The 13117-nt window shown below is 44.0% G+C and overlaps 1 protein-coding gene across 1 annotated transcript in view; it reads right to left on the bottom strand.

The window, feature by feature from the left end:
* Positions 1-12260, bottom strand: part of RNF165 (ring finger protein 165) — a 159344-nt gene extending 147084 nt beyond the window's left edge. Inside the window, exon 1 of the mRNA XM_027868775.1 lies at positions 12200-12260. Coding sequence (XP_027724576.1) covers positions 12200-12260 — 61 coding nt within the window. The remainder of the gene's footprint in view (positions 1-12199) is intronic.
* Positions 12261-13117: the final 857 nt, after the last annotated feature.

Genomic DNA, 13117 nt, shown 5'->3' with positions numbered 1-13117 from the left:
TTCAGCATTTCCTTCAATTAGTTAAAAATATTATTTTGAGAAAAGGGTCCATAGGCTTCGCCAGACTGCCAAAAGAGTCCATTACACAAAAAAGGGTAAGAAATCCTACCTTAAAAGATGTGACATAAAAAATTAGGCAGGCTGCCATAAGAGACATAGTGAGAATGAGAGAAACTTAGGCAGGCAGAAGCAGCAAGCCAATACCAAGGCAGGTGAGAAAAATGGGAAGGGGGCGGGGGTGGGAAGGTAAGGTAGAAGAAAATGTTCTCTGTCTTTTAGACTCACCTAAAATTGACTGACATCTAATAGCCTTTTCACTCCAGCTGTGACCCTGGTAACGTTGGGATGAGATACATAGCCAAATGGGGGAGGGAGAGAAGAAAACTTGAAAGACCATACTTCCCTCTCCTCTCCCTTTCTCTAGGAACTGAGCAAGACCTAAGGGCATTAGAAATGCTTCCTGCCCTTTCCTCAAACAGGTGTTAGCTGAATTCTCACCTCCTCCAACTTCTAAAAGCTCCACTGAGCACCCAGCCATCCAATTCTGTACCCCTATCTCCCCACCCCCCCAGGAGACATGTGCCAAGACTGCAGTCACCCACATCCTTACCCCACCTCCCAATCCCAGACTCCACCGGGCTGATTCATCAAGGAAACCACTGCAATGCCTGCTCCCTCAGGTGCATGGCAGGTAATGAGGTGGGTGACACTTGTGTCATTGTTCCTAAAGCTGGGTAGGAAACTGCTGCTGGCTCTGGAAGAGTGATGCCCCATTTCTGCCCTGCTGCATCCCCACCTTCCCATTCATTCCCCTCCCAGGTTCTGTTTTGTAGCAGCTCAGCTCAGTGACACAGTTCAATGAAAATGAATTTATAAAATGTCTATGCCAGTGGGAACCTTATTTGCTTAAAGGCTACAGTGAGCATGGCTTTGGGGTGTGTTAGTGAAAATAACCCTAGACTCAGAGTCAAGGCACTGAAGATCTAGTCATGGCTGGGATACTTATGGCCTTTAAGGTGGGTCACTTGAGCTTTCCAGACCTCAGTTCCCTCACCTGCCAAATGGATCACTAATGTTGTCTTCTTCACAGAAAGAAATGAAACAATGAAAGAAAAATGCATTGGATAAATAAGGAGAGGAAAGCCTAGAATATTAGAGCTGGAAAGGACCTGAGAAATTATCTAGTCCTATTCCCTCATGTTAGACAGGATCAACTTTGATTTAGAGAGGTTAAGTGAATGGCTTAGAATCACACAGCCAGTAAGTGGCACATCTGGTACCAGAACCTTGAATCAAGGGTTTCTGATGCCCAATTTAGGGCTTTTTTATTATTCCCTAACATCATCATTATTAAAATGATAATAATGCCTTATACATGCTTTCCAAAATGTTTCCACAAACATGATTTCAGTTGATCCTAAGAATATGGTAAATATTTTTTTAAATAGCTCACTTAGCTATTTTTGATGAAAATGATACAAATCACTTTCAGATTTACAAACACTTTACTCCTAACAGTCCTATGAGTTAAGAAGTGCAACCCATTTTACAAATGAAGAAAATGAGGTTCAGATATGGGAAGTAACTTGCCCAGGATTACACAGTATGTTAGGGGCTGGACCTCCATCCCAGAGACCAGGGCTCCTGATTTTGGAGCTACTTCTTATTTTCCCCCAACCCTAACCATTTTTCCCTAATTGTCTCCATTAAAAGCACAGTGCCCAATAGAGTGCCATTGACAGGGATGAACCTGGTTAGGAATGGTATTCCTTTTATGCCCTTTCTCTCCCTGCCAACACCCCCACCCACATGTGCACAAGCATGCACATGCACATGCATGCACACATGTACAGATAGCCAACATTAGCTGTGGCAATGGAGCAGTTAAATCAGGACTGGGTAAACTTGTGACCCATGGCATTTCAACTCCATCAAAAGACATTAACATCAAGGCTTTCTAGTTAAGACTTGGTAACAAGAAACCCATCCGTTTATGGCCATGATTGAGAGACCAGAGCCTCAAGAAAAGGGCCCCAGGCTTAGTTCTGCTGAGAATCAAAGCAGATCTATTCAAGGTTTGGGCAGCACTAAAAAAAATGGAGGGGGGAGCCACATACTTCTTTCAAGCTAGTGCCTAGGGGTTGTCAAGGCACTGAAGGAATCCACAGATGGAACTCTGGACTAGCAGTCACCATCAAGGCTAGATTTGAGTCATTCTCTCTTCACCCTACCCTATGCCTTCCCACCCCACGCTCACCCCCAACTTGCTTGCTGTGTGACTTTTGGCAAACCATTCACTTTCTCTGTTTTTCTGTTTTCTCCTCCAGCAGGTGTGATATTGCAATAGTCATAGTGGTCAGGTGTTTTGAATTAAGCAATCATAACTACTATCGAATAACTTTTTAGCATAGGAAGAACATTCTTGGGGCAGTGGGCTAAAAAAAAATAAAAATAATAATAATAATAATAACGGTAAGACTCCTTTGCAAAGTTTTCCTTGGGGAACCAGAATTCCAACTTAGACCACTGGCTTTGTATCTAAGGTAATTAAACTTTTCCAGAGAGGAAATAAGCAACCCTTCCAGTTACATCTGCATTTTAAAGGAGGACTAAAGAGGAAAGAGCAATGCTTTACTCTGAGGTAACTGATAAAAATAGCTAACATAGCATTTTAAAAGCCCTTTCTTCACAATCACCCTTTGAGGTAGGTATTACAACTATTACTATACCCATTTTACTGATAAGAAAACTAAGACTCAAAGAGCCTGAGTGGCTCATGCATAGCCATGCAGCTAGTAAGTAGCAGAGTCATCAAGTCTTCTGACTCCAGGTCTGGGAGGGCTCTTTCCTCTGACACCACAACTATCTGAGATCATATCCAGCTTTAAAAGTCGATCGATGGTCCCCTGAGTAGTTCACTAATGGAGGAATTCCATGCACCAGAGTAGAGCAATTTCCCAGTGGGAGAGAGTTTTCTTTCAACACAGGTCACCAAAGCTCTTTGCTTAGGAGGTAAGAATTCACTCACCTGTTTTTCCACACAGAGGTAAGACTTAATAATGCCTCTGAAGCCCTCCTTCCTCCTCTCTCTGATTCACCTCACATCTCTGCTCTTTCCTTTTCAGTCTCCCACTTCAACTCTGACACCCCAGTTTCTGCCACTCTTTCCTCCAGTCTCTTCAAAAATATGTTTAGTCAAGAGCCTTCCTCTTCCACTGTTCAGGCCATGGCTCGTCTTCTGATCAAGTTTCCATTTGAAATCAAACTCTCCTTCCTCTTTTCTCTGCCCCATTCCTTCTCTATTTCTTTACTCTACTTTCCTCACTTCTTCACCATCCATCTAATAACCATTGCCCATTTCCTCCTTTCCTTCCATTCACCAGGATTTGTCTATACTAGCACTCCTTAAAAAATAGTCTAAGAGATAATCATCATAAAATGCGTATTAGCACAGTGCTTTGCACAGATTAAGTGTTATAGAAATGTTAGCTATTATTATTATTATTATTATATGAACCACTGGTAGTCCCTAGGTATCTTCTGGATGGTGCACAAGATGATCCACATCATAAATCACATAAAAACGTTTGTTATTTTCCTGGTTAACCTTGGCTAATTTACTTACCAACCCTGGGTCTCCTATCTCCTGTACAAATGAGGATATCAACACTTCTACCCTGCCCCTTCCCGTTATTGCTCACATTTACAGGGGAATCATTCATTATGTACTAGATTATAGGATCAGAGGTTTAGAGTGGGAAGGTCATCTTGCCCAAACACCTCATTTTACAGATGAGAAAACTGAGGTTAATTAAATTACTTATTCAAGGTCATACATGTAGTGAACGACAGAGTTGAGATTTGAACCTTTCTACTACATCACATATCTGTGAAAATGCTTTGAAAAGTTAAAAGCATGATTATTATTTTAAGTAAAGAATAGAGATGTGAGGTATATTTCCCACCATCTATCTTTCAAATCATCAATGTTAACCTTTCTTTTTTTTTTTTTAGGATCCAGCCACAGCTTCTTATATTTCTTCTTGGATATCGCACTTGTAACTCGACCTCCATTTGTCTAAAACCAAAGTCATCTTCCCCTCCACAAAGCCAGTTCCTCCTTACAACTCTCCTATCATTGTTCATAGAACTTCCATCCTCCTAGTCACCCAGAATCAAAACTCATCATCTTTGACTCTTCCCTCTCCTTCACCCTCCTATGCCATTCATCAGTTGCCAAGTCTCATCCACTCCTTCCTCACCATGTTTCTGGCACCCATTCCCTTCCTATGACTACCACCACTATAATTCATAGGATGATAGATTTAGAGTTAAAGAATATTGAGACTTACCCTCTCATTTTACAGAAATTGAGGCACAGAAAAGTTAGGTGACTTGCCCAGGATCACACAGCTAGTGCTCCAATGTGTACTTTGAACCCAGGTCTTCCTGACTCTAAATCCATCTATCTGTTGCTCCACACTGCCTCATCCCCTCATAATTGGCTTACTAGAGTTGCTTCGAAATTGACTTTCTAGCTCCCAATTATCTCCTTCCCACATGCAACCCTCCAAATTTGAACATACTCATTAGATTCTCCCACTTTTTGCAAGAAGTCTTTCCAGGTCCCCTGTCCTTCCCCACCCCCATACCATACTACTGCTTTCCCTCTGAGATCATCTCCAGGTTATCCTGTGTATATTTGTGCACAGCTGATCACATCTTGTCTCTCCCATTAGATTGTAAAATCCTTGAGGACAAGGGATTGTTCTTGCCTTTCTTTGCATCCTCAGCATTTAGTGGAGTATCTGGCACATGGAACTTAATGAAGGGTCATTAACTTGATTTCACTCACTTGATCAAAGACCTCCAATGTCTCCCCATTTTCTACAGATTAAATGTCAAATCCCTTTGATCGACCTTAAAGGATTTCCATTGCTTACCTGTCTTTCTAACTTTCTCTTCAGCCACCTCAGCCTTGGAAAATATCATGCACAGTCCCATCTTTGCTCGTGTTGTTCTTCTGCCTGGAATATTCTCCCCTGTCCTTTCCTCATATCCAAATCCTCTCCATCTACTATCCTTCTCCATGAAGCCTTCCCTGCTCCCTCCTCCTCACATGGGACCTCCCTCTCCTCTGATCTTTCAAAGAATTATAGAATATTAGAGCTAGGAGGGAGCCTTAAGTCTTCTAGTCTGACCCCCACCTCATTTCATGTGTAAATGAAATGCACGTACACATATATAACACATATGTGTATATATCTACATATGTTCATACACATATATGGCTTGTCTTCCCAACAAGATCCTAGAATAGAGGGTTAACATGGAGTCTCAGATTTTTTCATATGCCTCCATTGCTTGACACAGTGCTACACACAAAGGATCATAGGATAATAAATTTGATGCTGAAAACTACTTAAGGATCTCAGAGGTCAGCTAGTCTAATCTCTTCATTTTGCAGATGAGGAAACTGAGGCCTAGGGAAATTAAATCAGTTTTCTAAGGTCACATAGACAGTGAGGTCTGGGATTCAACTCCAAATCTGGTACTCTTCCCACTAAAAACAGGTGCATATTAAATGATGGTTGGTCGGTTAGATGGATAGATAGATGCATAGATGGTTATGGTTGGATGGACGGATGGATGAATAGAGAGATGGATGAAGATCCAGGCATTGCAATTGGCTTAGCTTCATTTTTTCTCTTTAAAAGAAGAAAAGTCCTTGGGTTGTGCTGACATTTTGGGTCTTGCAAATGCACCATTTCTCCATTTGTTGGGAGGCATAAAGATTCCTCTTTTGATGAATACCACCTGAAAAGCCCTTTACCAATACTAAGAAGATACTAACATACTACTTCTATTCATTAACACCCACACTAAGCAAATGAAATGAGGCCTTCAAAGAGCTTCATGGCCCTGGAGAAACTGAGACTTACATCAAATTATATTTGTCTTGTGGTCAGCTTGAGAAAGCAAGGCCAATTCCCTTCAAAGATTATTAGCATTCCCTTCACTTGAAATCTTATGCTCCAGGAAACAGACCAGGCCAGTGTATCTGGAGTCCAGAACAGTCCTCTCTGAATTGTCTTCTCCCCTTTGACTCAGTAAACCACAGGTTTCCAAATGTGACACTCCAGCATGCTTATTTCAAGGACGGGGACAAAGTAGGCGGAGGGGGAGGAGGAGGGGATACTGCAGATGAGAAGAGGAAATATTGGCAGTGTTTGTAAGCTGCATATGAGGGTATAAAGCCAGTCACTTTTTTTTCATCTTGTATGTTAATAATATTTGCCAGTTTATGGAAAACTGTTATTTAAAGAAACTCATTAATTAAGTCAGGTTGGCTTCATCCCACACTAGTTTGGGGAGAGAAGGCCCCTCTCTCAGAACCTGGAGCTGTCATAGTAACTTACCAGTCTTCCATTTTTTTTCAAAGCCTGCAGTATGAAGAATCAACTTAATAGATGACTTTTCCAAAACCCCAGGGTCAAACTTATTAAACCAGAGATGTGTTAGATGGATTAGAAAGTGAAAATGAACTATGAAAGCTTTTGGGTTGCCAGGGTAGTGGAATTAAGGGGAGAAATGTGCTCTCCTTGATAAGAATGTGCCTCTAACAAGCCAGGTCCAAGTATAGTATGCACATGATAAATTGCTTAGTGTGAGTTCCCATTGACCCAATTGTTTGGGTTTTTTTTGTATTGTTAGATTACTAAACTAACCCCCAAATGTATTAAACAAACAATTTTGACATGCTTTATCACTAATTTGCAAAAACAAAATTTGGGGTTGGTTAATCTTGCTAGAATGAAGCTGCTTTCTAGGACAGACACAGCCCTGGGGTACCTGGTATTAACAGGACTAGGACCTGTCTGGGGAGGTTTTTTGCATTTAGTTTTTATTTTATTTTTTTCTGGTTTGGGGACATTTATTGTTACTGTTTGGGGTTGGGTTGGGGGAAAGGGTTGGTTTGGTTTGGTCGGACCACAAACACAATTGAAAGTTGCCTCATGTAAAAAGAAAACAAAAACAAAAAATAAAAACAAAAACAATAACAAAAACAAACAAAATCAGTCACGTCATCAAATGATCAGCCCCGTAGGCATGCATGTTTTCTCTCATGCAAACTACAGCACAAGCCTCCCTCTGTTACATGTATGTGTATACGTGTGTCACAGCAAGTCAGCTAAGCTTCCCAATCTGGAATAGGGTAGGCTAGCGAGAGAACAAAGGGCCAGAGCAGAGATTACACCAAGAGGGAGAGAGAAGAGTGTTGTGTGTGATCACATAGGAGGGACATGATGGCCAGATACATGGAAAAGGATTATGGAAGAGGAAAACTCAGGATACGGCTTGGAGGAAGCGAGGAGGCACTGCCTTGCAAAATGATATGGCTCTCCAAAAGGACCATTTGAAGCAACCGTGAATTTCTTTAATCAACTGATGTCATTGGTATCTAACACGCCTCATTTAACAAGGCTTGTTCAGGGCTAGAAATTGAATAGGTGTAATTGACAAATGCTTGAATTTGGTTTCCACTTTGGAAGAGAGGAAAAAAGCATTTCACTACTTTCTTTTCAAATGCCTGTACAATACATGTGCATTTTTTAAAGGGGAATCTCTTTTTGGAGGCGGGGAGTCCTGATTTCCTCCCCTCCCTCCCCCCAGAAAAATCTACTTAAGATAATGACAGAGGTCAGAAGTCTTTTTTTTAACCAGGTTGCAAGTGCCACAGTTTAACCAATTTTCATTGTTGGTATGGAATGGTTTTGGCCACTGGGGATCTGGGAAATAGGCTGCAGCAGCACCTCTGGCACATCCCTGTCAAACAAAGACAGCTCAGAAGAGCAGTGCTCTTATTCCCACCATCCTTGGTCCTGCTGTTTAACTTGAATCAAAACAGGGTTCTGTTTTGAAGAACCTGCTGACCAGGAATTCTAAGGCAATGTTTCTATCTCAGAGTTCAACTACTTTTAATATACATCTATCCACACACACACATATATATATGTTTATGTGGCTGTGGTAAGTTTCTATTTCACAGAAAGTGATGCTAACCTCGGGGACACTGAACATCTCACCTCGACTCTTCCTGCTTAGACTAGGACACAAATTTCTATTATGGGTACCATTGTACATACAGGAGAGGAAGTAAAGTTTTAAACAAACAAATAGTCCTTTAGCACTGTATCCCTTTTCTCTCATTTGGTGTTGGCTCCTAGATTACCAGCATCCTAATCCTGACACCCACATTACTAGGGAATTAAAGGGTAATGAGGAGTAGTCTTTAGGCACTCCCCAGTAGCTAAGGATAAGGTGTGTACCCAAGTGAGCCATTCATTCCACAGTAGGAGAGGACTATGCCAAGAGCCCAGTGGATGTGGACCACCCCCACCCCCCTTTGCGGGATGCAGGATTTTTATCCTTGTGCCCCAGACTGCTAATGGAAAGAGATATGGGGTAGATGAGATTAAAGTCACCATATCTATTATAACCAAAAAAAAAAAAGGCATTCACTCAAACCTTACAATGGGGGGGGTGGAAGTAGGTGAGGGTGGGGATAGAAAAGCAAGGGAAAAAAATCTAAACAGCAGGATACGACAATAAATGGGGAAACAGCAAGAGAAAAAGCACACTAGGTTAATATAGGAAAACTAGTTTCTTTATTGAGAGATTCGTATATTAGTATTAGTGGATTCTGTGTGTAACAATGTTGTCATGCACACAATACAAAAAAAAGGCCGGGCCCACCATGCTTCGGAAGGGCAACAGAACAAAAGCAGCGTACAATGAGCAGATGGTCCAGGCTACACGACCACATTACATTTCAGCAGGGTAACGTCTCTAACCGAGCGATTTACATTGTCAACTGGGGAATGTAAAAAAATACAGATCATGCTTTAGTTTTAGTACAAGAAAAGGTGAAAAAGATACACAACCAAAAGGATATTTGATACAGAAAAAATTACCCCACAAAATAAGAACAGGAAGTAATTCAGCACAGCAGAACACGCTATCCCTGTTGAATGGAAACCCATTTTGCCGGGAACTCTTTTCCCCTTTTCACCTTCCATGAAATGCCAAATTTGCCAGATTGGAAGGTTCTCTGGGTTTGTGATTTCAGAGGGACCCCGAATCAGGGGCCCCATTCTGTGGTAACTGTTTTTGTCTCAGGGGTTTTTAAAGACAGTTCATCCGGCATGCAGTTGGCTTTTGGGAACAGATGGTAGCCAACAGTTAAAGGGGCAGCACTGAGGGCCAGGGCTGCATGACATGTAATGTCCAAAGATGCACTAGTTCTCAATATTTAAGGAACTGTGGCAATCACTCCCCTTAGGCCAGGAACCTCTGTCTACCAAATTTCTAGAGGCTCTGGAATGGCAACAAATGACATTAAATTGAAGAATTTAATTTTTTTTTTTTTTTGGCCTCCGACCAAATGTAATTTGTTCAGTTATGCCTGGGTGCTGCAAGGCAAGCCGATGTTTACCCAGATAACTGGAAAAATAAGATACCGCAGCCTCCAAACCTAAAGCAAAATGAATCCACTTAACAGGAATTTACAGTGCAATGTACTTAGCTAAACAAGATGAAGATACAAAAATGGTTGTTATTTCTCTACAGCTATTCTGAAATGGCCTGTTTCCTACACTACTACAATGAAACTAAAGAGAACAGGTTTAAGCTAACAGTCTCTCTAATAGTTTTACAAGAAGATTGTGGTTTAGGACTTCGTTGGTTTAAGCATTAGTATCCTCTATCGGAAGGTCATGAGTTCCTAGCACATCATGCTAAATTTTGCCCACAGTCTCACACACCCCTTTGCTGCTTACAGCTCCTCTGAGGGGAAGTGTGTACACCAGGAAAGTAGAACTTTGAGTGACTTGTAAATGTTGTTTGTTTTTTGGAGGGGGGGGAATTGGGGGAAGGAGAGGACCAAAGAAGGGGCAAGTAAATATATATATATATATATATATATATGTATATGTGTATATATATATATATATAAATATTTTTTTTTAAAGCAGCTAAAGCAATTTGAATTTCAAGCCATGAAATTGTATCTTGTCTTCTGAAATGACATTTAAAGATCTGGTGGTATTAATGAGTATGATAATGATTTAATCAGGATAATTATAATTATACTTTTAGGCTCAACATCCTTCTTAATCATGTTTGAATTTCTGCCGAGCGTACAGTCCCACACCCCTAAAAGAGGAAATGGCAAGTAATAGGAAGATAAGCTTAAACAAAGGGGGGGGGATTAACATTTCTGAAAAATCTCCTCTCTACCCCACCACCTAACCCTACCCCGCCCTTTTTTTTTCTCCCTCTAATTGACAGGCAGGCCTGAGATAGGGGATACTGCAGCTTAAATAGCAATGCCTTCCTCAGATGGAAACAGGAAATGGTTAAGAGGGGTGTCACAATACAGCTAAATGCGGAGGCAGAAGGGTCACAGCGCACACAGCAGCAAGTTGACCATTCACTGTGCTACACAATGAAGAAAAAAAAAAGATTTGATAAATGCAGAATGTCATCATTCTATCATCACACAAGAAACTGCGGTTCAAACAGGCCTACGGTCCAACCTAGTCGTTCTGGGCACACCAGGAGTTGAGGGGTGGAGGTGGGGGACAAGGGGCAGGGGATGAGGGTGAGGGTGAGTGAACTGGCGGCTGGGCTGGCTGTATCAGGGCTGGGTCTCCATTTTAACGCTCACTTAAGGCTCTAGGGCAGCCAATCTTCAAGGGGGAACCCACTGCACTAGCGTATGGCCACCCCCACCTGGAATGCTGACTGAGAGAAGAGCGAGTCTGCATGGGTAGACATCATTCTGTTTTAGTGTGGTATTATCCAGTGGGGATTTCAGGCAAATGTGGAGTGGAGAAGGGAGAAGAAACATTTCCAAGGGGAGAAATGTGCATCCAAAGGCAGAATACCAAAAAAGAAAAAAGAAAAAAAAAAGGAAAAAAAGAATCTAAATGAATACTGGGTGGTGGTTCGGGGGTTTTTTGTTTGTTTCAGTTTTTGTTTTTGTTTTTGTTTTTGTTTTTGATTGAAAGAAAATGGAAGAAATGGGGTGGGGGGAGAAAGAAAGGGGGGAAAAAATCAAGCCTATTGTTGTAGCAGAATGTGAGGGAAAGGGAATGTGAGGGAAATCCGTGCAAACACATCCCATAGCACATATTTAAAAAACAAAACCCCCACCGCCAGCCTGCTGCTTTGTAACTGTCTCCCGGTGGCAAATGTATGGCGTTGGGGAGGACTCCTGGCCAGAGAGGTGATCTCTAGCCTGAACCTCACACACGGTTGCAATCCCCAAAGGACCAAATATACAGATCAAGTCTGGCACGGGGAAAAACAGAAATACATGTCTAGCTCTCTCCAAGTCAAACGGACACACACACGAGCGCGCACGCACGCACACACACACACACACACGCACACATACACACACATACTGCAACCACACCACACCACGCCAAGAATCTTTTAACCCGTCTTCACAGCAAAAGCGGTTTCAGACAATTGCGGGAAGGGGATAGCACAACACAGAGGCAATAAACAAACAAACAAAAAGGTTTAAAAGGAGGAGGGGGAGGGGGAGAAAGAGAGAGAAAGAGAGATCATGCTACTGCCCACAAGAGGTTGGGGGGTGGGGTAGGGGAGTGCAAGGAGAGAGAGCCACAGATCCCAGTTAAACAGCGATCAGCCACTGGTATTAATGACAAAAAATACAAATTAAACAGAGCACACACCTCAAAATAAAATATTGTGAAGCCCACACTGCTACATAAAAATCAAACACTCCATACAGACACACACGTACACACACAATCAGGTCTCTCTCCCTCTTTAGAGCATCTAGGCATCTGGGAAGGGGGGGGCGATTTGGGGGAACCAAGTCCGCCGCAAAGGATTAAAAAAAATAGGGGGGAGGAAGGAGGGAAAGAAGGGGGAGGGAAAGATCCGTGTCAGCCAAACCCCAACTTCCTTACAATAGATCTCAAGGGAGCAGGCTCCCCACACTCAGGGGGTCCCCCCCAAAAAAGAGGGCTAGACCTTGCTTTCTTGCAAAAGCCCTCCCTCCCCACCAGCTGCAGCACCCAGGTCTCTCCCTCCATTCCCCGTCCCCCATGCCCACGGCGATCCGAGCTCCAAAGCAGACCCCGAAATGAAAAAGCGATACCTCTGTTTCGCACAGAGCCAAATACTGGAAGAACGAGATAGCCTACGTGGACTAGGACCATCCTGGAAGCTGGGGCGGCGGCGGCGGCGGCGGCGGCGGCGGCGGCGGCGGCGGCGGCGGCAGCGGCGGCGGCTGCTCTCGCGGCTGCTGCGCGGGGTCCCTTTGTTGCGCTGCTCCCGGGCGCTGGTGGAGGCGGAGGCGGAGGAGGAGGAGGCGGAGGAGGTGGTAGAGGAGGAGGTGGGGATGAAGGGGATGGAGGGGATGGAGGGGATGGAGGGGACGGAGGGGATAGAGGGGATGGTGGCGGAGGCAGCAGCGGGGCGGAGGCTGCGGAGGCTGAGGCGGCGGCAGCGCTGGCTGGCGAAGAGACAGATGGCCCATGGAAATGTTCCCTTCCAATCCCCCTCTATACATTCAAATGCGGGGCTGGGGCCGCAGCTGCCCGGCACACAAAGGCGAGGGCAGCCAATGGGAGCCGAGCGCAGCGCAGGCTCCGCCGGGGACCCGCCGCCGGCTCCACCGGTGACAGGGATGGAGCGGGAGGGGAGGGGACGGGGAGGGAGGGAGAAAGGGGCTGGGGGAGAGGTGGAGAGGCCCGAGGGGGCGGCCAATCAGGGCGGCCAGAGAGGCGGGGGGAGGGGGCATCACTGCGGGGGGGTGGGGTACGCCTCGGGTCGTAGCTGGCGGGCAGTGGGCGGAGTGCACACTCGAATCGCACACAAACGTGCCCTCGGGGTGCACATATACACGTACACACAGCGGGCTCAGGCACTTGGAGTACAATACACATATGGCCATGCTGTGCACACAGAACACAGGCGTGAGTGGCCACTAGGCACACAGGTGTATATACAACCTTGCACATGGAGTATAGACTGATGTACTTGGGACATATACGTTCGTGAATATGTGAAGCAT

This window comes from Vombatus ursinus, unplaced genomic scaffold (genome assembly GCF_900497805.2).
Source record: "Vombatus ursinus unplaced genomic scaffold, bare-nosed wombat genome assembly UNPS02014791.1, whole genome shotgun sequence".
Classification (NCBI taxonomy): domain Eukaryota; kingdom Metazoa; phylum Chordata; class Mammalia; order Diprotodontia; family Vombatidae; genus Vombatus; species Vombatus ursinus.
Note: the sequence above shows the minus strand (reverse complement) of the source record. Positions and strands in the feature narration are given on the sequence as shown.